At 35.8% G+C, this 25924-nt stretch overlaps 1 protein-coding gene across 1 annotated transcript in view; it reads left to right on the forward strand.

Annotated features, from left to right (window-relative positions):
* The first annotated feature begins 2360 nt into the window (after positions 1-2360).
* LOC140337716 (mucin-5B-like) overlaps positions 2361-25924 on the forward strand; it is a 47665-nt gene continuing 24101 nt past the window's right edge. The window contains exons 1-30 of the mRNA XM_072421517.1: positions 2361-2453; positions 5244-5429; positions 6627-6689; positions 6787-7048; positions 7805-7919; positions 8001-8091; positions 9236-9342; positions 9430-9646; positions 9810-9935; positions 10086-10203; positions 12009-12147; positions 12374-12484; positions 12693-12762; positions 12862-12999; positions 13078-13242; positions 13659-13753; positions 14150-14276; positions 14472-14727; positions 15285-15331; positions 15789-15889; positions 16023-16174; positions 16266-16404; positions 16928-17038; positions 17132-17311; positions 17993-18232; positions 18574-18730; positions 18897-19025; positions 19500-19644; positions 20162-20205; positions 22138-22332. Coding sequence (XP_072277618.1) covers positions 2393-2453; positions 5244-5429; positions 6627-6689; positions 6787-7048; positions 7805-7919; positions 8001-8091; positions 9236-9342; positions 9430-9646; positions 9810-9935; positions 10086-10203; positions 12009-12147; positions 12374-12484; positions 12693-12762; positions 12862-12999; positions 13078-13242; positions 13659-13753; positions 14150-14276; positions 14472-14727; positions 15285-15331; positions 15789-15889; positions 16023-16174; positions 16266-16404; positions 16928-17038; positions 17132-17311; positions 17993-18232; positions 18574-18730; positions 18897-19025; positions 19500-19644; positions 20162-20205; positions 22138-22332 — 4087 coding nt within the window. The 5' untranslated portion in view covers positions 2361-2392. The remainder of the gene's footprint in view (positions 2454-5243; positions 5430-6626; positions 6690-6786; positions 7049-7804; positions 7920-8000; positions 8092-9235; positions 9343-9429; positions 9647-9809; positions 9936-10085; positions 10204-12008; positions 12148-12373; positions 12485-12692; positions 12763-12861; positions 13000-13077; positions 13243-13658; positions 13754-14149; positions 14277-14471; positions 14728-15284; positions 15332-15788; positions 15890-16022; positions 16175-16265; positions 16405-16927; positions 17039-17131; positions 17312-17992; positions 18233-18573; positions 18731-18896; positions 19026-19499; positions 19645-20161; positions 20206-22137; positions 22333-25924) is intronic.

A 25924-nucleotide genomic window follows, 5' to 3' on the forward strand; every position in this document is an offset into this window, starting at 1 on the left:
ATTTGTCCTACCCTGCTTGTACTGGCCCCAGTCATACAGAGATTAGGTAAGACAGGAACCAGCACGTGCAGAACAGGAGACATGTTGACTATTACAAATAAGATATTACTAGACAACAATTATTATCATATGTTGTCATATTTATTATTAGGAGTTTAAGATATTTATTATTTAATATTAAAATATTAAAAAATGCTGCAAAGTTATGAAGTGCTTACTGCAAAGTGAACCCTGGTCAAGCTCAAACATCACTGCTCAGTCTTGAGTTCAGGAGCATAGGCATAGGCAAAACAGTACCCTAAACTATTATGGGAGAGGAGATCACTGTGCAATGATGAAATGCAGTTTTGTATCAATTATAAATGAAGGGTTAGGCTGGAGGATTCGTACAGTCAACTCTAGGTAATGCCCACACATGATAATGAAACTTGATGAAGAAAAGCAAATAGCTAAAGAGGGAGTGCAGAGACTGCACAGATCAGTGGGAATGGACTTGATGATTCTTGGAGTCTATTAGACAGAAAATTAGGTGGGGAAATAAATACCTTCTGCATATTTTAATGCTGTTTAGTGTTTTGTGAATTAACCTCCCTGGCGGTATGATTATTTTGTATTTTTAAATGTCAGATTGGTACATTTGATATTTAAAAATACTTCTAATTTTAAATTTCCTGTAGATCCCGCCCCCACAATGCCCACATGCGGCCCGCACACACGTTAAATAACCAGCAGACATTTGCATCCCCTAGCCTCGCGTCTACAATGTTCACATGCCGGGATGCAAGGCCAGGTGACGCAGGTGCCGGGCATCGCCAACGGGATGCAGATGCCGGGTCGGCATCAATGGAGGATGCTGCAGGCTCATGAGGACCAGGTAAGCCACCAATTCCACCCCGAGTGTGGCTCGGGGTTACCCCTTTTTGTGAAGAAATTTCAACCAGAGCCACAAATGGGAATAATGCCGGGGGGTTAAAGCTAAGGTCGTTAGAGAAATTAGATCTTTCACTTTCATGGGTGAAGTAGGCTCTGTCTTAGTAACGCTTTAATTTATGCTAGTAACAGAGTTACATAGTTGGTCAGGTTATAATTGTTATTATTATTAAACAGGATTTATATAGCTCCAATATATTACGCAGTGCTGTACATTAAATAGGGGTTTCAAATGACAGACGAATACAGACAGTGACACAGGAGGAGAGGACCCTGCCCCGAAAAGCTTACAATCCAGTAGCAATCAAGTAGGTTGAAAAAAGACTCCATCAAAGAGACCATCATGTTCAACCACTAGATTTAAAAAAGGAATTTATGATGTTCACTTACCAAGCTAAATTAACAACTTGCAACGGATAATTTACTAACTCGTTCACTAAGAACATGGTGAATAATTGCAACGAATACCCAATCACATGCATGAAAAACAATTTTTTCTTGCACCCAATTGGATGATTGAAATCAGCAGAGCTTAATCTCATTCACTAAGCAAAGTTAAATATCTCTTGTAATGAGAAAATTTACTTTGCTGTGAAGAGCCTTAATTCATTTGGTAAATCAACCCCCTGACAGAACCTAAAACCACCCCAGAAACTACCAAAAGGGAAATTACCCTTTATACAGATTTCACAAAAACTGAAAGGCAGGAGCAAAAATCAAATAATAATTAAACCATTTGTACAGTATAAGTTAATACGCTTAAAATACAGAACATGTTACCTAATCTACTAAGCGTTTTTATATTAAAAATTCCAATAACTCCTCAGTATTTCAATTTATAAATCTGAAATAAAAAAGTGTGCGTTATATGTTTGTTTTTAACTTTTAAATAAAAAACAATAATTGCATTATTAGCCTAATACATTTTTGCAGTCTGTTCGCACATGGGTATTGTGTTTTGGCAGCCTATTTAATTTGAATGGACTGCCTAACACACCATAACACACCAAAAAAGAAACCACATATAGCACTTTTAGCAGCACAATACAATGCACTGCAGATTAGTGGCATCACATCACACAAATGGTGGTAACCTGTGCAACATAATAGTCTAAATGGGCCATAAAAGTGTGAATACGAAGTGTGAATATTATTTAACTAGAAATCATTTAAGATATTTATTTTCTATGTATTTTGGATCTAGTTTCTTTGGACTGTAAATTCTCAAGAAGAAATATAAGCATACATACATAGTCAGAGTGTACAGTCCACACCTTGTTCTAGCATCCTCCCTTACACCTGCAAGTAGAGGAGAGACCAGCTACTCCTCCCAGATTACCTGTGTGGAGCAATCTTGGCATTGTTCCAAGATGCCTTAAGAAGTGTATATAAAGATCCCCACAGGACTGTCCAGCTTTGTTCCATACCAACCCTCATCTCTGCTGTCTCAGCTACTCAGAAGATGGGGACCTCCAATAGGGTCCCGCTGTGGATCCTACTAGTCATCTTGGCCCCACTGAATGGTAAGTATTTTCACCCATTTTTCCATGACTTTTCCACTAAGAAGTCCAGTAACAGGACTTCTATTTTATTTAGGTATATTTTATTTTTAATAATGCACACATTTAGAAGAAGGTATTACCATACTACTAAAATAGTGACTTTGGAAAGTAATGCCTGTTATACGTGAATTTTTTTTAAATGATTCTATTTGCAGCAGTTGATCAGTACCTCTAAACTAAAAAAGTATATACAGAATAAAATAATTACTTTTTCAACGCAGTTTGCTATACTTTGCAAAATATTTATTAAGCAATATTTTTACTAGTTTTAGTTTAGTAATGATGAACAATTCAGATGTCAAAAAAATAATAGAATTTTAGTATTTCTTTAATGCATAAGTAACATGAAAATATAAAACTATAATACTAAATTACTAATATAATAATTATAATATATTAGAATACATTTTAATCAAATGCAAACATAGTTTTCTAGAAGAACTTTATGCACAGTTTGGTTATTTTACTGATATCACACTAAATATTCTTTTTACATACAATTTCTTTGTATAATTTGTATTAATAGGGAGTGGATGATATCACCTGGGCATAACTATATCAGGATCAGCATTGTTGTGATAAAAACATAAGTGTTAAAACCTTAAGTTTGCAATTAAGAATGCAATTGTCCTTGTGATTTCCCTGTTAATAAATTAGTGTTAGAGCAGGTTTATTTGTGTAACACAGACAAGTGTGTATAAAGGATTATGTAATTTAGTCGTAGTAATCACTTTAATATTACTACCAAACAACACAGTATGCTACAATTACAGTATGCTATTAAAATATTTCAGTGAATAACTTTTATACTATTTTTAAGTGAACAACTTTTAACAGCCCTTTAAAAGTTTTTTAAAAAATTCACAAATTTGGTGTCCTGACTTGTTTACTTTAAAGTACATGGATGATAGACTTTCCGAAAAAATATACATTCACATACTTTTTTTTCAATAGGTATTTGTCCAGTTACTATTCATGCAGAGATGATGTTGAGCTAAGAGTACACAATATACACACAGCTGAGAACAAATACTTGATGTAATCTTTCACATAATTTTAGTTACGGTGTCTCCCCATCTCTTAGTTACGGTGTCTCCCCATCCTTTCAATTTTTTGGGGGGATTTGGATTTACTCTAATAAAGGGAAGCATTATTTATTAAAATAGATACCCAACAGGCTGTTGCAGAGAATCTGCCAGTAGAGGAGTGTGACATGGTTCTCTTTTAAATTATTATTCCTTTAAATTGTATAATTTTTTTTTGGAAAGGCAGTATATTGGGGTGCCAATACATTTGGCAACCAATTAAAAATTAACGTTTACAGATGTGTCTTGGGTAGAGAGCTGGTTTGGACAAAAAGCAATTTTTCAGATAAAGAGGAAAATGAAGCAAGCTAAGCCATACCTTGGCTACTGGCATCTCTTGGGAACTATTGTGGTGCCATCATGGACCTTTTCCTTCCCATCCCCCTTGGGTTTACTCTTTTCACTTCTGTATTCTTGCAAATGTTAAAGGCTACCAGAGGGATCACACTTCTCGTAATCTCAGGGTTATTTGTATAGACCCATAAAAAATACAAATATCTTAACATGGATGTCCTTAAATATTTGATAAACCACTAGGTTCAATAACTCACCTGCAACTAAAAAAAATTATTATTAAATTTGCTCACTGGAGTATTAAATTTTAAATAGAAACATCTTACATTCTAAAACAAAAAATAGTAACATCATTAGCCCTGATTACATTGGAGGATTGCTAAAGAAATCTTTTTTTGTGTATTGAGATAATATTCTTTTCTAGATCTTTGGATTGAGGTCGTCAAGTGGTCTTTATACCTGTTTTTTTACCTGGAGATATCTGGAGATAGTTATGCTATAGTTTGGTCTCCATTAACAGAAATAGGTTTACCTTTTATTAAGCAGAATAAAAAATTTCTGAGCTGGTTCATATGTGTTAAGAATAACAATCAAAGCTAGAAAAATGTTATTTAGCTATTATGGTTTATGGCTAATATGTAAAGGATGAGCATATAAGATAATGAAGCAGGACATATAAATAAACTCTAGCCCCATAGTATATTAAAAACTCAGGATTTACCATAGACAGAATTTTTAAAGATTAACTAAAGTTTTGTGTAATTCTACAATTCACCCACCCCAGCATTTCCCCAGAGATTTACACTTGCACTTTTATGCATTTGCTAAATCCACGTTGTGTGGTCTACACAGCTGTCACAGCAAACTCTCTTAACTGGTCCTGTGGTTCATGCAAAGGCAATCTAATATGCATCCTAAGAACAGTTAGCTTCCCCAATAAAAAAAATAGGATTTTGGCCTAGAACAACCCTAAAAAATGTTTGATGAGTTTTGCAGTGCCAGTTTAGCATCTACTTATGGATCTTTCAGGTAAGTATGAGACTATGGTGTAATGCTGGGGAAGAGGAGTAATAAAAAGGATACTAGAACATAGATAAGTTTAACACATACAATTGTTGCACAGTCTTTCCTGTCACATCAGTATGTCAACAGTTATATGCGCCTCAAGTATGGCCTAGTACCATGAAGATGAAGTATAATATGAAAATCCAAAATTAGGTCTTATTTTTAAAAAAAACATATTGTTACTTGGCCTAAACAATCATTTGTGTTCTAAAATGTTTTAGATTTTGTTTGAATACTGTTTACTGAATTCTTTGTAATTTCAGTATTTATAGAAGATTTTCTTTTCTTCCTTTTTCTTTTGTTGTAGCTCAAATACAATATGGAGATTATGCCGTAGATGAGACTGAAACAGAGACATATGACTATACTGTTGATGAGACCGTACAACAACAATCACAACAGCAACTAATACAACAGCAACAACAACAACTAATACAACAACAGCAACAACAACAACTAATACAACAACAACAACAGCAACAACAACAAAGCTGTAAGTCCTAAGTGTCTGTAGTAAAAAAAATAGTTTTAGATACACTAGAAGTAGCTCCCACTTTGATTTTCCTATATATACTTCTGAGATGGGAAAATGGTACACACCACAAGCTTATAGTGAATGAAGCATCAATTAACACTTTGCTATTTATCAGTCTTAAGTCCCTGATAATGTCATATGCAATGTTACACTATACAGACATTGTCATTAAGCGACAACAAAGAGAGGGCTGAAAAAATATTTTCATTATTGTTACATATATGACTAGGCGGTAAATAAGCAGTACATATAAAAGAAGTTAGATATTTTTTGAAATATTACATATGACGATGTGCCAAGCAAAGCTGTATCATTTATTACTGTGGATATGTGTTTGCTATGGCTCACTTCTATTCTTGAAAGGTCACTGAAATGTTCCTTTATTGTCTTAAATAGTTACAAAGTAAGTCAGGTTGAAAAAAGACATAAGTCCATCAAGTTTAACCACTAGGGAAATAAACATATGCCAGATATAAAACCATATAAGACATAGTTGGTCCAGAGGAAGGCAAAAAAACCCTGGTACAATTTGCTTCAACAGGGGAAAAAATTGCTTCCTGATTCCATGGGGCAATCGGATGTTCCCTGGATCAACAGTCATTGGTATTTTAATTTTATAGCCTTAATACCCAGTTACATTATGTGCTTCTAGAAAGCATTCAGATTTTCTTACAGCAATTTATAGTAGTTGCTGAAACTACTTCCTGAGGGAGCCTATTCCACATTTTCACAGACCTTACAGTCAACAATCCCTTCCTTATCCGGGGCTTAAACTTCTTTTCCTCCAGACGCAAAGAGTGCCCTTTTGTCCTTTGTGAACCATTTATATATTTATACAGGGTGATCATATCCCCCTAAATGTCTCTTCTCAAGGGAGAATTGATTCAGAATTGATTCAGTTCAGCTAATTCCTCCATTACTTTAATTAGTTTAGTTGCCCTTCTCTGCATATTCCAGGCTAGAACTAGTCTTACTATTTTTCAGTACAACACAACTCACAAAGTTCACTTCACACCATGCAGCCATATACAATACAGGATATCAAACATCATTATATAGCCACAACTCTAAAAAAAAAAGGGTAATGGAAAATTGAAATAGACAGTTGTTCTCTGTTACTATACTATACTATAAATTATTTTTTGTTTTTTTCAGATTCAATCACTGGAGCACCAAGAATATCAGTGATTCAGGTGTCTAATAACCTTCCAGTGAAGGGTAAGTAGAGAAGATTTTACCTGGATTATATATTTATGTAAAGTTTGTGACATAAGTGCTGTAATAAATATGACCTATTTCCTATACATTTTTGCAGCTTTGAATGTGGCACACAACAATAGAGTGTGCAGCACCTGGGGAAACTTCCACTTTAAGAACTTTGATGGGGATATCTTTTACTTCCCGGGTACCTGTAATTACATCTTTGCCTCTCACTGCAAGAGCACCTATGAGGATTTCAACATCCAGTTGCGTCGGACTGTTGTGGACAATGTCCCATCCATTGAGAAAATCAGCATGAAACTTGATGGGCTGATAGTTGAAATAGATCACGAAACAGTTCTAATCAATGGCAACAGGTAAACAACTAAGCACAAAGGATGAACTTTAGCCACAGCAGACCAAGTCAATACTTTTAGGAAAAAACTCTAAGGTCCCAGAGCTATCAGTTTGCACACAGTAAAGTGTTTCTATTAGTAACAGCATTTCAGTAATGGTTGTGGATAAAAAGAATGAATACATAGTTGAGCCTCCTCTATATGAATTTGTATAAATCCTAATAAAAGCTAATAATTCTGAAATAATTATCTGTAAAGTTTTTTTTTTTAAATAAAACCAATGTTTGAGACAGTCTACTATGGAAATGTTGCTAAAAGTCAGAATTTCCCCAAATTTTCCCTGGCTTTGGATAGGAGCATGGATTGTAGCATGGAATTTATTAAAACCTCTTTTAGGTTTTTACTTTGATACACAGTTACATTTCTAATAATTCCTTTCGCTTGCTACCCCACTGAAAATGGTTTCACTAGATGGAAACTGATGATAAATTTGTAACAGAAACACATACAGCAAAAAAACTCCCAGAGGTACTAGCCTTCCTCATCTCTACTAAAATGACTCTGTTGATGTAAGAAAGTGACATTCATTTCCTATCAATAATAGGACCTAAGATAGATCTTTAAGGCCCAGTCTCCCCATCCAAAATCTGAAAAAGTGTATGGTTATATATAGGAGCTTTGGACTTTTTTATGATCAGGCATGCACAAAATATAAACTAACTAGGATTGGACAGAAAGTAACAGTATAGTAACTAATAACTTCTTGATTTTTTTTAGGGTCCAACTTCCCTTTAGTGGTTCTGGAGTTCAAGTAGAGAAACACGGTGTATACCTTACCGTAACCTCTAAACTTGGTCTGGTCTTTATGTGGAATGATGATGACAGCCTTTTGGTAAGCAAGCAGAAAAGGTTGCCCATGTTATGTATTCCTATTGTTTCCATGTTACCTCTAAAATGTTTTTTTTTTCTATAGCTGGAACTAGAATCTAAGTACGCCAACACAACCTGTGGACTGTGTGGAGATTTCAACGGCATCTCTATCCACAATGAGTTTATTTCCAATGGTAATTTTTCTACCGCTTTTTGTAATATAATTATTATAAACAAAGTATACGAACACAAAAATGTACATGAAACAAATCACAATTTCATACTACATCTTGCTATAGGGGAATTACAGATGGTAAGTAAGGGAACTAAAGTTACCTTTTCTCTGAATTAAAGACCTTTAGGAAATGAATGCCTATTATAGAGACTTTCAATAATCACAGGTAGTCCATAGGATACATACAACATAGAAACTGTAGGTTTGTTCGTAAATTGAATTTGTATGTAATTCGGAATAGGTACAACATTTTATTATATAGAATTAGGACAGATGTTTGTCTCAACATATTATTAGGCAGCGTGGTGTCAGTTACTGTATAAAAATCTCACTGTGAGCTAATCACAAACAAGGCAAAAAAAAAAAAATGTATGTAGCCTGGACATTCATTAACTTCTGGTGCAAGCTGTGCTTTGATATGCAAAAAGAAACAACTGCAGAGTTTTTCTTGGTCATTAGTGGGGCCCTCACTTTTTTTGGGATCCCTGTATAAGGTTTCCCTGTGTGCTTGCCACTAATAGCCTTTACTGTTACCATGCCCCTCCTATTTTTCTATGACTACACCCTTGTTAAAGAGTTTCAAGATGTTACAGATCACCCACAATCTCAGCTGTGTTTAGCAAAAGATTTCTTCTGCAAGTCATGCAAACTGCCCCCTCCCCCCATCAAGCCTCCATCCAGCACACAAGCAGGAAATCCCCTGTTCGTATCTAAGAATGGTTCGTATGTCAGATGTCTTTAACTCGGGAACTACCTGCACAATTTCTGCCTCCCTCACTGCTAAACTCCTCTCTGGAAGGTATCAGTCTTGAAGCTTTCACTTTTTCTAAGTGCTAGCCTCCATGTCTTTAGAGAACATGGAAGTAATCAGGAAAAAAATGTGAGAGCTGCCAGGGACCTAGGAGACTAGCACTTTCAGAAGTGTTGGATTGGCAGAACAGGCATGAAAAGTAGGTATTTACATTCTTTGATAGGTATGTCTTCCTAGAAGATCTAGGTGACTGGGTTGCTTTAAACAAAACTATTTCTAACACATTAAATCTAATAATATAATCTTAAAAGCAAAATATCCTATAACTGGAAACTCATGTGTTATTCTGCAGGCATCCAGATGACAGCAGCTCAGTTTGGAAACCTACAGAAGATGGATGGACCCACAGAAATGTGTCATGATGTTGCACCTATTCCTAAGAACAACTGCACCGACTATGTAAGTCATGAATATTGCAGCAATTTTGATGATATTTGTTGACTTATGGTACACAGTTATCCTTATGATCCCACATTTGCTTTTCAGGAGAAGACCTGTGAATCGGCCCTTCTTAGTTCAGCCTTCTCAGGCTGCAATGCTTTGGTGGCTGTAGAACAATATGTTGATGCTTGTGTTCAAGATCTGTGCCGATGTGGGAGCAAAGATGTTGCAATGTGCCTGTGTGATACCTTTGCTGAATATTCCCGGCAGTGTGCCCATGCTGGAGGACACCCAGAAAACTGGAGGACAAAAGATTTATGCCGTATGTTACTCTATTTATCTTTTACCCTTTCAACTAAAAAACATAAAAACAAAAAATAAAAAAACATTAAATCACTGACCAGTGGTGGTAATATATCCTAAATATGTCATTTTAAACAAAGTACATAAGCACTAAATGCATTATTTCCATTAAATTCCTACAGCCAAAGGTTGTCCTTACAATATGGTATACCAGGAATGTGGATCTCCTTGTCCTGATACTTGTACAAACCCAGAGAGGTCAGTTCTTTGTGAGAACCATTGCATGGAAGGCTGCTTCTGTCCTCCAGGTGCGTAATCTATAGTAATTTATTATAATGTAACTTTAAGAGTAAACTATATAATGTAACTATATAATGTAACCTTAAGAGTAAAATAAACCATTGTATACAATCCACTGTAAATACATGTAAGACATATTATTTCCATCTTCCTTACAGGAACTGTATTTGATGATATTAACAATTCTGGCTGTGTTCCTCTTGAAAAATGCTCCTGTACATTCAATAGCAATTCCTATGCTGCTGGAACATCTTATGCAACACCTTGCAGTGCTTGGTGAGTTTTTTTTTTACCATTTATAATGCACAAGTGCTCTTACAGTGAACATGTACCTTGCCCATCCTAAATTTGTTTTTTTGGAGGTTGGTATTACGTTCCTTTCCCTGCACTTCCTCACCAACCACCACCAGTGTATTGTTGGCATCCCAACAAATTACCAGTACTTCCAGGTATAGGGAAATAGGTGATTTTCCCCTTGTCTCCCCACAATTCATCCATTTCTCAGGTCCAAGCGCTGGCATTTTGGGCATGGAGTAGGCAAATTCTAGAAAGATAAAACTTACTTATGGACTGATGGGGATTCTAGAAACATATCAGAAGAGCAGAAAAGGAAATTGAACATTGCCAAATTCCATTTTTTAGTGCACACGAATCCTATCATATCTATGAATAACCCAACAATTTAACCAAATTAACTGCATAAGACTACTTGAACTCCCAAGTCATTTCATGTATAGTAAGGAGACGGAAGAACCTCCAGTACTCCAGTCACTTCAGTACTAATCACACAGTACTCTTCCTCTTGCCTGCATAGGATATTAATAGGCCATATTACTAACTCCATAAAAATATGAATTACCAGCTACTGAACCTTTATCTCTACTTTTAATAAAACTTTGCCTGCCGAAGCCCTCTCACCGACTGGGTGGCGTAAAGAAAAAGTACACAGCGAATCATATTATAAGCCTGGGCTCAGTTTAATAGTAACAACTCCCTACATTCAAACATTGGGTGTTTAAGTGCAAATTCCCCACTTTGATTAATAGATAAGTTATATTGCATAAAGGTTTGTAACATACCACCACCCTGATAAGCTTTGTTCTTAGCTTGACTCTAATCTTTTTAGAATATTGACTTTGGCTTGGAGAGATAAAACTGGTTCTTAGAGATAATCTGCCTTGCTGTGCCTCTCTGTACATTTTGGATTTAGTCCACCTTTAGTGATTAAAAGTGTTACTTAGTAGATGGATTATTGTGTTCTCTGGAAATATGAATTTACTATTTAATTCCCAGGATATATGATAAATTGTACAATATACAAACAACAAACATTTTATGTACACTGAAAGTACTGTAAATACTTTGAACAAAGCAGCTTTTTTTTACTTTTCCAAATTTAAATTGATAAAAATTTATTGCTGGTCAACAAAAGCATTGCTGTTTATCTATGTTTAAAAATGTTTATCATGGAGAGCTACTTATATGTTTATAGATGTTAGTAATTAATATTTTTTTTTGAAAGGAAGGGGTTAAAAGCTTTCCTAAAAAGGACAAAATCCAAGATGCTTTTTATTTATTTACCAGTAGAATATGTTTATATATATATATATATATATATATATATATATATATGTGTGTGTGTGTGTGTGTGTGCTTTATTTGTAATTATTTAGTAATTTGGGAGTTGTACACTATTCCTTTTCTATATATTAGCAAATATTACGGAAGTACCAGAGATTTATTTTGTTGACTACTCTTGACCTTTCTGTTTTACTAGCAGTAATTTACCCACTGCGGGAAGCAAACACTCCTGCATGTAATATTTACTTTAAACATGCTTTTAAAAGGATTTCTCACTTAGGACTCTCACTTAGAGAAAAATGATTTGTTTGCATACAAGTTCGCTGCCAAATACTATTTCAGCTTTTCAAGACTGCACATAATGCTTCTCATTTGCAACATAGAATATTTTACTTTATTGTATTTGTTTATATGCTGTTACATATGATTCTGATAAAATTAAAGGTGTAAAGTATTTTGAATTTGTTGCATTTTTTATTGATTTATTTTTCATTTTTTAGCACATGCTCAGGAGGAAAGTGGTCATGTAACAACCTGCCCTGTCCAGCCAGTTGTTCCATTGAAGGAGGATCCCATATTACTACTTATGATCAAACTCATTATAGCATTCATGGTGACTGCAACTATGTTCTATCCAAGGCACGTCCATATTTTATATATGACATAAATTTGTACACTATAAACAAACACTTACACATTGGTGTATATATAATTATGAACAAAAATATATATATATTATTTTTTAATATTACATAAATTATACATTTTTTTATTTTTACTTATTTTTTTATGTATTTTAGTATGTTTGTATAGCATGTATAGGTCTGTTAAAATATTGCAACTTAAACTCTTTCTATTTATGTAGGCATGCAATGGGGAATCTTTCATTGTATTGGCAGAACTCCGTAAATGTGGTCTGACTGAAAGTGAAACTTGCCTCAAGAGTTCAACTATCATCCTTAATGGAGGAGAAACTGTAAGTGTCCATATTATAAATACATGACAAACATCTCAAATTGTTTTACAAGCAATAAAGTATGCAATTTGAAAAGATGTCTGGGACTAATTATCCTCTAATTATCTAATTATCCTCAGAAAATTATACTCATTTTCAAACTTCTGGTAATCTGAATGTAGTCTATATTATTGCTGAATCATATTGTTTTGTTGCCTTTTTTTAACAGATAATTGTAATCAAGCCATGTGGCAGCGTATTTGTCAACAGCATCTACACTCAACTGCCCGTATCTGCAGGTATAATCCACTGGGGAAATATGCTAATAAGTTATTTTTGGAGCTAGTTAATGTCTAAAGGTTTTGTACAGGAGGTAATGATGACATTTTATTTTGCAGCCAATGTCACCATCTTCAGACCTTCCTCATTCTACATCATTGTTCACACCAATATTGGAGTTCAAATTGTGGCTCAGCTCACTCCATTCATGCAGGTCTATATTGCTCTCAACCCATCTTACAAGAGCCAGACATGCGGTATGTTTGACATTTTTTTTTTATTGTTTTGAAAGCCAGTTTAAGTGCTATTCTTTTTTAACTGGGAAATCATTTTAGGTCTCTGTGGAAACTTTAATGACAAGCAAGCTGATGACTTCCAAACAATCAGTGGTGTAATTGAAGGCACTGCGGCATCCTTTGCCAACACTTGGAAAACCCAGGGAACCTGTTCAAATGTCAAAAATGTTTATGAGGATCCTTGTTCCCTTAGTGTGGAAAATGGTAAGATTTCTTTTCTGAATGGTATTATGAAGAGAGAATTTTTGTTTAATTACGAGGAGGTGCAACTTCTGAGCTTCCTCTAATGAGAGTAAATACAACATTTTTATTTCCTTTCTCTTTAAAAAATACAATTAAATTTCATTACAGCTGATATATTTTCTATGTCATAGAATAGTGACAATGCAAAGTGAATTACTAATTAGTAGAACTTCAGTCATTCTTCTTTTTATTATTTTTTTTTATTTTCTTTTTAATTTCGTCCTACCAAAAAGTTAGGGAAAATGTCCCTAATGTGAACCCTTCTGTATCCTGTCCAAAGTAAAAAAAGAACAATATCAATTAAAACTAGGGAATAACTTCTAATCTAAAAAATGGTATAATCTAGTTTGAAACATTTCTGCTTTTCTACATTACAGAGAAGTATGCTCAACACTGGTGTGGTCTTATTTCTGATCCAACCGGACCATTTGCCTCCTGCCATGCTACTGTTAATCCTGAGGTCTACAAACAAGTAAGCAAAAAGAGAAAACAAATATTAACAATTATTTGCATTTTAAGTATGTATTTTCAATAACAAGTAGTGAATGTATTCCAAAAGTAGGCATATTAGGATTCTGCAAAAAAATTATTTCTCTCCACAAACTAATTGCTGTAGAATGAAATACATTACATTTTTTATCAGAGGTTCCTTAAAATATTTAAATTTCACTGATCAACAGTAATATATGTATGAAATTTGCTAGATATACACTGGCTATACTGTCCATGACTGTAAAAGTGACGGTGTCAAATCCCATCCTATCCACACTCGTTATAAATCCTTGAGGTTCAGGCTGCTCTGAGTATTTCTTAATATTTGGGGAATTGATAATAGCAATTTGACCAAAACTTCTGTGTTTCTTGTCAGAACTGCATGTTTGACACCTGTAACTGTGAGAAAAGTGAGGACTGTATGTGTGCCTCCCTCTCTTCTTACGTCCGGGCTTGTGCTACCAAGGGAATCATACTGACTGGATGGAGAGACAATGTTTGTAGTAAGTGCTTTTTTCATCTTATCTGTTTAAAATTTCCAATTCTACCCAGAAGTTTATGAAAACCATGTAAATTTATTTTTGAATTTGTCCTCATTCCCTTTTGAAGGTTTTTGTGAGTCTTTCTAATACTTGCCCTGTAAAAAATAAATGTAAATCAAAATAATTTTTTTCATGTTAATTTTTTTCTCTATACAGCTAAGTATATGCACAATTGCCCCAAATCATTGAACTACACCTACTCCACCAATACCTGTCAGCCAACTTGCCGTTCCCTTAGTGAACCAGATGTCACCTGCAGTATTGAATTTGTACCTGTTGATGGCTGTACCTGTTCCAAAGGATTTTACATGGATGACAGTGGCAAATGTGTCCCTGCTGCTGCCTGCCCATGTTACTATAAGGGATCCCCTGTGCCTACTGGAGAAGTTGTTCATGACAATGGTGTTATGTGGTAAGTGTCTTTATCTGTGTTTTTTCACCTTTTTAACATGGGGGAAAACTAAAAATATCTTCCAGGTTTTCAGGGCAATCCTTCGATAACTTCTTTATCCACAGCTCGCAGTATATTAGTGTGGTGGTCAAAAAGAAGAATGCCCCCTACTTTGGGTATTTGGAAAAATGTCACCCTTGTGGATAGCCAAAAAGATCATTGGTGTCATTTAAACTGACACAAATTTATCATCTACATCATCTAACCTCTACAACCTCTGGAGGAACCCAAAGTTTCCACAGAAACCTAGTTGAGAAACACCGGTCAATATTGTCTAATTTACGAACTTCAACAATATGAAATATCAGTGAAAAAGATTATCATCACATTTTATTCTTTTTGTTAAGCCTTTCCTTAATTTGCCTTAATTATATGATAATGATCTGTTTTTGCCTTTCTGGTGGATATAGTTTTCAGTCATGTGCATTATCTGTAAACTACATCTACTGGGACATTGACCACTACCACATAATACATGATTCATTTTGCCCTAATATATTGTATTCTTTCTTTTATAGCACTTGTACCCAGGGAAAACTGAGCTGTATTGGAAGTATTGAACCAGGTAATGTTTACTTGCTTACTTGAAATTAAACCTAATTCATAATGGCACCAGACTAACACAACGTGTTCTTTCCCACTTACCTGTAACTTTATTTTAAACCATTTCAGCCCAGGAACTGTAGACAAAGTCTTAATTTCATTTTTTCCCCTGCCAATAACGTGTCCACCGAACTTGGTAACCTTCTCCATCTGTGCTCTGCCATCTGCATCGTTCACTCCTTTACCACAAGTGTCCTATGCTCACCCTTTAATCATGGAATATTATATGACATAGGAGACCTCTTCTCATGACTCCGCTCTACCTATAATAGGTTTGCCAACAATAGGCTGAACATATTTTTACCACTTTTCCTATGCCATGATTCTGTAATACAGTGTACAAATAATAATTTATTTAATAATACATTTTAACATTTATGAAATAGTACTATATCATACTTTTTACATTATCTTTGCAGCCTGCAAATCTCCCATGGTTTACTTTGACTGCAAGAATGCCACAGTTGGTGCCAAAGGTTCAGAGTGCCAGAAGAGCTGTCAGACCTTGGATATGGCTTGTGTAAGTCTTCTAATCCTTGCACAAAAAATATAAAAAGAATTATAAAGAAAAGAATTATTAAAGAAGTAATGACAATTAGAAACCATGAATTTACTGTATCTTACTTTTGATATTGGACATTCATTTTTTATAGTACAGTGCAAAATGCATCTCTGGATGTGTGTGCCCTGCTGGTTTGGTTGCTGATGGAAAAGGAGGTTGTATTAAAGAAGATGACTGCCCATGTATTCACAATGATGCCACATACCAGCCAGGGGAACAAATTAAAATGAAATGCAACACCTGGTATGAAAAATAAATATAGCATACTAAGTAAAATAAATGTATTTATTAACTAGATGAAAAACATCTCTTTTCTATTTCTTTTTTTGCATAGCACTTGTAAGGATAGGATGTGGCAGTGTACCAACAACCCATGCTTGGCTACCTGTGCTGTGTATGGGGATGGACACTACATCACCTTTGATGGCAAACGCTACAGCTTTAGCGGAGATTGTGAATACATACTTGCCCAGGTAAAGTGATCTTTAAAACTTTATTTAAAAAACAAACAAAAAAATATAGTATATACACAAACATACATAAAGAATATTTATAAATAGTAGCAACCATATACATCTAAATACATTTATATTCAGATTTTTAGTATGTTTTTGGTTTGATAGAGTGGTAAAAATTTTGAAGATCTGTCATATTTTCAGTGCCATCTGAACTTTCTGTCTGTTAGAAAAATGTTCTCTTACTTCATATCCTGGTAACAACGATTTCACCATTTCACAAGACCTGTTGCAGATTTTTTATTACCGTTTCTATCAAGCTCATATGGACCCTGCGTAAAATTAAAAACCCAAAAGGGGTTCTAATCAATTCTACTCTACATAAAACAATCTGGGCATATGGTTTATTATTATTAAAGGGATACTTGGATCATAGTTGGACACCTGGCCCATTGGTTACACAGCTTTAACAATTATTCATGCTGATACTTGTATTTTTATTGGTGGTTGCATAACTTCATGTTCACCTATTACATTTTAGGATCATTGTGGTCAGGCCGGAAACGGCAGCACTTTCCGTGTCATCACCGAGAACATCCCATGTGGCACCACTGGAACAACATGCTCTAAGAGTATTAAAGTTTTCATGGGGGTAGGACTTATCATTCTGCATTATTAACTAATCCATGTCTTTGTTACAATTCTGTCTTATTACTGTCTGACATTTTCATTTTTCTATTTACAGAACTACGAACTTGTTCTAACTGAGGAGCACATTGAAGTGGTTGAAAGGGGTATTGGAGGAGTTGTGCCCTATAAAGTCAGGCACATGGGTATCTACCTTGTCATTGAGGCTGACAATGGGCTCATCCTAATGTGGGACAGGAAAACAAGCATATTTATTAAACTCAGCAAAGAGTTTGAGGTAAACTGCTAATTTGTATAGTGATATTATAAACTAATTTGTTGTTTATATTGATAAATTGCATGTTAATAGTAATATTGTCAATCAATATTTAATATTAAAGCTGAACGCTAGGCAAGCAGTTGAGATTTCCAGAGCTCCGCTGCACAGAATGGCCTTTTGTTACAGGAAAGAGCTATTTACGGATCTTATCTCTCCCCTATCTTTTGAGTGGACAGTAAAAGGAGAAGCAGCAGACTGATGAGCTAGTCTCTCTACCACTCTTCTCTTTCATCCTATCACCATAGTTCTTGTTAGCACGTGGGAACTGCAGCATAACCCATTGACATCCTGAATGACTTCTCTCTACCCAAATGTGAACTGCTGTACAAGGCCAGATATCTGTCTCTGTCAAACAAAAGAAATAGTAATTGCATTTAAAGTGAATTTTTTTTTTAAATAAATACAAAAATACAAATAATAAATAATAAATACAAAATAATAAATACAAAACTGAATTAATGTGATTATTTTATTTCTGTCTTAAACTAAACCCTAAATTAATTTTTGTAATCTTTATAATATTCCTTACATTTCCTAAATGTCTAAAAAATAATGAATAATAATGATTGGTTAAAGCTTTTAAAATCCCTTATTTAATTTTATGATAAACTGTCCTAATTATGCTTTTTGTGCTCACAGGGCAAAGTGTGTGGACTGTGCGGTAATTACGATGGAAATGGAAATAATGACTTTACAACAAGAAGTCAGTCTGTGGTCGGAGATGTTGCCGAGTTTGGTAACAGCTGGAAAATCGCTCAGTCGTGTCCAGATGCCAGAGTACCCAAGGATGCCTGCACTGCCAACCCATACCGCAAATCCTGGGCACAGAAACAGTGTAGCATCATCAACAGTGCTGTATTCTCTGCCTGCCATACTCAGGTGTGGATATAAATGAATAACCTTTCTTTTTTACAGATTTCCGCAAAAGTGATAAAATATATATATATAAAAAGTTATCAGGACATAGACAGCTAGACTAAAACAACACAGCTTTTATTTGAGATCAGTTTGAGATGTTTTTGATGTAATACAGAATTTTTAACAGGTACATTGTACCTGCAGATAATCTCCTTACTTGCTACAAACTTTTTGCTATTCTATGTATGGGCAAAGAAAAAGCTCTGATATAAACAAAAAAATACTGTATATAAACAGGTACCTAAAGTTACTTAAGCATTATACTAAAAAGAAATACCTATCCTATTCTTTATTTTGCACAGGTTGATCCATCCAAGTACTATGATGCCTGTGTGTCTGATGCTTGTGCTTGTGACTCTGGTGGGGATTGTGAGTGCTTTTGTACAGCCGTTGCTGCCTATGCTCAGGCCTGTGGAGAAACCGGAAAATGCATTTCCTGGAGAACCCCTAGCATCTGCCGTGAGTATCATATTCTCTTCTATGAGTATAATATATGAGGTCTCCTGTCTGACCATGATACACTTATATGGAGCAAATAATATTTTAGACATTAGTTTGTATTACTCACACCTTGATATACGAATGAAATAAGGCCCTATAAAATAAAGTTTTTCTTTTTTTCCAGCTCTCTTTTGTGACTACTACAACCCTGAGGGAGAGTGTGAGTGGCACTACAAACCCTGTGGGGCTCCTTGCATGAAGACCTGCAGAAACCCCACTGGAAAGTGTCTGCACGAACTTTCAGGCCTGGAAGGTAGGGTTATTTTAAATTATTGTCTTGGTATTACCAGCTTCTTGTATCCTTTGTTATTACACTTGTTTTTTAGGCTTTTATTATGTTAATGTTTGCTTATGTTTATTAAAGTTTTCTAATGCTTGTGATTTTATTAATGGATAGTTTGTATTGAAATATACAATGGTAGAAGTTATAATATACTGAAATATTAAACATCATTTAGCTTTTGTTTACCGTACAGAAGTTTATATGCATAGGTGAATATCCAAAGGCATGGGAGGGTTATTTAAAAATCAGGACTGCTGCATAAAAGATTCAATATCTTATAAAATATTGAACATTTTGAATACTTTATTGTTACACAAAAAATGCATTTATGCATGAACAAGACTGGGGCCTAATTATTCCACATAATGTATAATGGTGCATTTGTTAAATTGTGTTTGTCTATTAGAATAATTTATTTATTTTTTTACTTTTAACAACGATCAGGATGTTATCCTAGCTGTCCAGCTGCTAAACAATTCTTTGATGAAGATGAAATGGAATGTGTAGCTCAGTGTGGTTGCTATGATGATGAAGGAAAGCATTACAAAGTTGGGCAAATTGTACCTTCTAGTGAAAACTGCCAGACATGGTAAGCATTTTATAGGTGCATGCCTAACACACCTATTGTTGTTGTTAAAAGGTGCATAGGGATTTTGCTAAAAAGATTAACTTGTATATACATTATGTGGCCATATATTTGTGGATACCTGACAATCATGCTAATATAAGCATGTGGGTAATCAAATGCCGAAACTTTTGGCATTATTATGGCATCGCTCACAGTCTATACAGATAACATTCCTTTGTTTATCTGGCTGTGATTTCCACACATGGTATGTCAATGGGAATTTGTTCTTATTTGACTAAAAGAGCATTTGTGAGGTCAGATTTTACCATCTACTGTATTAATAACCCCAATACCCATTAAGGCAAAATCTAGAATAAACCAAGTCAACATAAGAAAATATTTCACAACACAGGGGCAGATTACCAAGTATTTTCAACAACTGACATTATAATCCAGATAGCCCTACTGTTTAGCTCAAAGTCTGTGTATATTGGCCCATGACTGTAGAAATAATAAAATCTAAATTTTACTTTTACAGTGCATGCAGTATGTCTGGAGTGGAGTGTAAATACCAGAGAGAAGGTAAATACAATTTTTTAAGGCTCTAATAATGGTAGATGTACTGGGGGGACTCAGGTATTTATATTATATAGTTGTATCAGTTGTTTAATATTATTGATTGGATTAACTTGTATGTATAACCATCCTTTTTTGGATGAAGTTGAGAAGGTAAAAAAAATCTGTGCCAGGTTGTTAATTTTAGGGTGTTAGGATGAGAGTTACAAATAAATGTCAGAATTAGATAACATTTTGAAGATTAGGTTTATACTGCAGTTAAGTGTTAGTGGCCAGATTTGCCACAAGTACAGGTTTGCCCCAAGTACACGGAGAGGTTCCCTGAGCAATGAGCACTTTGTGCATCTCATGTCAGTTTAACTGGGACCAATGATTTTTCTGGGCTATCTGTAATAGTGACATTCCCATTCGCCAGCAATATAAGAGTCAATCTTTCCTTTGACCACCACACTAATGTACTGAGCTGTGGATATAGTATTTATAGAAGGGGTTCCTTGAGGACTTTTAAGTTATTTCAAGGGGTTCCCATGTGTTAATGAACACTGTTTTAATAGTTAGTTGTTAGGGTTTAGGTGAACATTAGGGTTAAGTAGTGAAATCAAGTTATTGTTCAGGGTTAGAGTAGATAAGATTTAAAAAAATAATAATTTTTACTTAGTAAGATATTTATTATTTATGTAACATAAATATAGAGATAAAGAAAATAATAATTACATTCTAATTGTTAAGCTTAGGAAAAAAAACTAAACAATGTCAAATAAAGAAACATGAAAGAACAAATGTCCCAAGCAAAGCTAAAAATGATTAATACTGTAATATTTTTGTTAAGGGTTAGTATTAGGCCACAGATTAGAAGTTGAAAGTAGGGATGAACAAGAATGCCTCTGGCATTCGTGTGAAAATTTCCTCGAACTTCCGATGGGCCCGCGAAATTTCGGCGAACCAATTTCTCGAAACCATCGGAAGACCAAGGAAATCATTACGATCCCACTAGAGGTTACGAGGCACTAGAGGTTAATTAATGCAGTGAATTCTCAGGGCTGCATTCAGTCTTGCAGCCCTGGGAATCCTCCTGTTTGCGATCCCCTCTAGTGCCGGGGATCGCAGTGGATCTGCAGATGAACTCTCAATAGAGTTTCTCCATTGAGATGAACTCTCCATTGAGAGTTCATCTGCAGTTCCACTGCGATCTCCAGGCACTAGAGGGTAATTAACCTCTAGTGCCCCGGGATTGCAGTGGATTCTCAGGGCTGCATTCGTTTATGCATCCCTGGGAATCCTGTGTGCGATCCCCGATACTAGAAGTTAAAAAGGGAAAGTCTCCCCATTCAAAATCTCTAGTGCTCTCTGATTGGCTGAGGAAAGCATTTAGCCTCTAGTCCTGGGGGTTGCACACTGAGCTAATCAATGAATGCAGGCGCGGCTGCATTCATTGATCATCACAGCCCGCAATCTTTTTTTTTTAAATTTGATCTCACAATGCAATTAAAAATGAAGGACTCATTTTTAAACACAGCACTCCACAGCTCACAGCATGCGTGAATGGCCCTTCAGACATTTTCATTTTTTATGCAATGTGTTTAGAAGCAATTGGGTTGATTTTGTAAAGGTGTTTAGGCTGTTTATTTAGCAAAGGAAATGCTCACTTTTTAAGGGATAACTTAAAAAAGCTCAGTAAATGAAATGAAGCTCTGCTGGCTTTAGCCATCCAATAAAATACAAGCAAAATATAATTTTTATTTCCATTTCCTCAGATGTAATTGGGTATTCTGTGCAAAGTGAACTTTCACTGCCTTCACTTACCTAAGTAAATTATCCCATGCAAAGTAAACAGCCTATACTTTAGTAAATTAACCTTAATGTTACCAAAGTATTCTAGGTTGCAGAAAAACTGGTTTTATCTCTGTCCTTAAAATTTTATATTTTACAACTGAACAGCATGCCACTGTGAGTACCAAGGCAAAATGTACCAATACAACGATGTGATTTACAACACTACGGATGGTATTGGAGGCTGCATTACTGCTATCTGCAAAGAAAATGGCACAATACATAGAGATATTTTCCATTGTACTACACCAATAACAACAGCAATTCCATTTACCTTTACTACAACACATCCAACAACTACAGGTATGTTACAATCAGTGGATAATACACATATACTTATTAACTACTGTTATATAAAATGTGAATGTGAACCCCAATATAGGTGTATTCAAAAAATCATGACCAGGGTAGCTTGGACCTTTGCCTATTGTCCCCCACACTAACCACTCTCTCCCCCAACTTACCAGCCCTTACACCCTCAAAAACACACTGACAACTAAATGGACTTAAAATGGCTGGTAAGCTGATGTTTATTTACCACAAATTAAATAAACAATTTAACAATAAATAACAAATAAATATAAACTTTATGCAAATTTACAACTAAGTATAAATTAATATACAGACATTAACACTTTAGTCTAATACAGGGGTGTCCAAATGTTATGCAAAGAGGGCCAGATTTGGTGAGTTGAAAATGCATGGGGACCGACCACTAACTCGGGTTGGTCTAAGCACAGTACATGCCCACCAGGGTGTTGTGAGGTATTTCCTGTGCATGGAGTCCAGTGTCAGTGCGGGCTCCGTGCAGAGCACATTCTTAGAATCATAGTGGGCTTGGTCCCTGTGGGTCCTGAATAGCACACACCCACTATAATGATGTAGGGGATTCCTTGTGATGACAGAGGTTGTGGGCCGGTGGAAATCTGAACACGGGCCGCAATTGGTCCCCGAGCTGGACTTTGGACATGCCTGGTCTAACAAATCTTACAACAAGCTTTAAATCAAGAGGAAGATGCAATAAATCACAGGGCGAAGGATAAATTATTTCATGGCATCTTTTGGCCTGTAATTGTATTTTGTTTTGAATCTTGCAGATTCTCCTGTGTTCAGAGTCTTGAAATTATTCAGTATATTTTTGACAGAGATTCACACAAACATGGCTATAAAAGAAGGAAAAGAAAAAAAAGTTCCTTTTTTTTTTTCTGATAGTGTTAACGTGCAGTTCTTTATGCACATCAAAAGCTATATATTCTACGTGGGGAAATATTTAAAAATAAGCCCTCATTAATCTCTATACATGTAAAAATTATGAGAAAATTTCTTTTCAAAGCTCCCAACCAAAAAACTTAAAATTGTACGGGGGATCAGATCTTAATAGACTGTCAGTCCTCTAAAGTAAAGTGTGATTTAAAGCTGTACTCTAGGATTAACTGGAATACTACCACTGTATTGGGGCCACCTCTGCACTGCAAGGACTGAATGCTACTGTTTGTCAAAGCAGAAATAAACTGACCTTATCCCTACTTTTCTGGCAGCCAGTGCAGGCCTTTCTCTTTCTAATGTGTCCTCACTTACGATGTAGATAAAAGAAATACTAGACCAAGTAAAAATCCATATTTTTTTTTTAATTATTTCTCTTAGATTTAGGTTTACTGAAAACTAATTTTAAAACTCTGATTTATGAAGGAATAAATTACTTCACATTAAATTAAATTAGAAAGCTCTGCAATTGCTTTTTAAGATTATTTACTGTTTGTTAAGAATGTAATTAATGTAATATAAAAGTGCGAACATGTGTCCTCTTCAAAGTCGCAGGTAGGGGGGACACATTGGACCTGTTTTAATAAAGCTCTCCAAGACTGGAGAGGATAGACTATTATGGGTGAACATTTGTAACCCAGCAAACCTGTAAGGAATTTGTTCCATGATTGAAATTCATTCTAGGTTTGATCACTCAGATCCACCCACGACAGGTTTTATCCCTCAGGTCCACCCACGTCTCCTGTCTTTAATATATTAGGCCCATTGTCCAAATGACTCATCATCTCCATCTTCCACCTGCCTGCTTGACCCAATTCCCTCTGATCTACTCCGTGCCCATCCCTCCACCCTTGCTCCCATCCTAAACAAACTATTTAACCTCTATATTTCTACTGGTATATACCCGTCTGCTTTCAAACATGCCATAATTCTCCCTATCCTGAAGAAACCTTTACTGGACCCCTCCCTACCCTCTAACTACCATCCTATCTCCCTCCTCTCATATGTCTCCAAACTTCTTGAACACCTTACTACAAAAGACTCACCTGTTACCTGAGCACCAAATCTCTCCTTGACCCTCCCCAGTCTGGCTTTTGAGCTGCCCATTCCACTGAAACAGCTCTTGTCACTAAAGTGGGCAATAACCTCATCAGAGTTAAGTCTCAAGGCAATGTTTCCCTCGTCCTTCTCCTTGATCTTTCCTCTGCTTTTGATAGTGTTGATCACCCTCTTCTAATACAAATCCTGCTCTCCATTGGTATCTGTGAGACTGCTCTCTCTTGGTTTGCTTCCTATCTTTCTGACCACTCCTTTCAAGTTTATTTTAATGGTAATTCCTCCTCTCCAGCTCTCCTCCCTGTTAGTGTTCCCCAAGGGGCAGTCCTTGGACCAGTTCTATTCTCTTTGTACTCCTCCTCCTCCCGGTAGTCCTATCTCCACCTTTAGCCTACAGTACCATCTGTATGCTGATGACACTCAAGTCTACCTGTCCACCCTTACTTGTCTCCTTCAGTCCTGGATAAGGTCTCATGCTGCCTTTCAACCATCTCATCATGGATATCTGACCGATTTCTGAAACTCAACCTGGTTAAAACAGAACCTTCCCTCAGGCACGTTGTCTTGGCGTCACCTTTGATTCTGCTCTCTCATTTACCTCCCATATTCAGAACATTTCCAGGTCCTGTCACTTTCACCTGTGCAACATCTCCAAAATCCGCCCCACCTGTCCCCAGGGACCACAAAACTTCTTGTACACGCACTTATCATCTCTCGTCTGGACTACTGTAACATCCTCCTCTCTGGTATTCCACGAACTTGTCTCTCTCTTCTACAATCTATTATGACTGCTGCAGCCAGACTCATCCATCCTTCCCACGGCTCCTCTTCTGCTGCATCTCTTTGCAGATCTTTACACCTGGTTCCATTTCACCTTAGAATCAAATTCAGGCTCCTGTGTTTTGCCTTCAAATTCCTCCATAGTTCTTGTCCCACTTACATTTCTGACCTGGTAAAAAAATACTCCCCCTGCCGCTCTCTCCGCTCCTTCAATGATCTACTACTGACTTCCTCACTCATAACCTCATCACACACATAACCTCATCACATCGCACAGCTACAAGACTTTTTAGAGCTGCCCCAACCCTCTGGAATGGTCTTCCTTGTCCTATTCGGCCTGCTCCTCATTTGAAAGAGAACTAAAAGCCCACTTTTTTAAACTTTCCTACCCAGCTTCTTCTGTATTTTGAAACCATCACTGCCACCCACCACAACTCGTATTGTGTGTTAATTCCCCCACCTACTAGATAAGCTTTTCGGGGCAGGGTCCTCTTTTCCTCTGTCACTGTCTGTATGCGTCTGTCATTTGCAACCCCTATTTAATGTACAGCACTGCATAATATGTTGGGGCTATATAAATTCTGTTTATTAATAATAATAGTAATATTAATAATAATAATAATAATAATAATTGTCTGTAAAAGAATAGAAAATGTATAGAAAATATTGTTCAAGACCCTTAACCCTTTATCATGATACTGCAACTATACAATAACAGACCTTCACTATGATAATATATGAGTATAAAACAACAAGTCTTCATTCACACCAGTGTATATTGTTTAAAGCATATGCC

The sequence above is a fragment of the Pyxicephalus adspersus genome, chromosome 9 (assembly GCF_032062135.1).
Source record: "Pyxicephalus adspersus chromosome 9, UCB_Pads_2.0, whole genome shotgun sequence".
Lineage (NCBI taxonomy): Eukaryota > Metazoa > Chordata > Amphibia > Anura > Pyxicephalidae > Pyxicephalus > Pyxicephalus adspersus.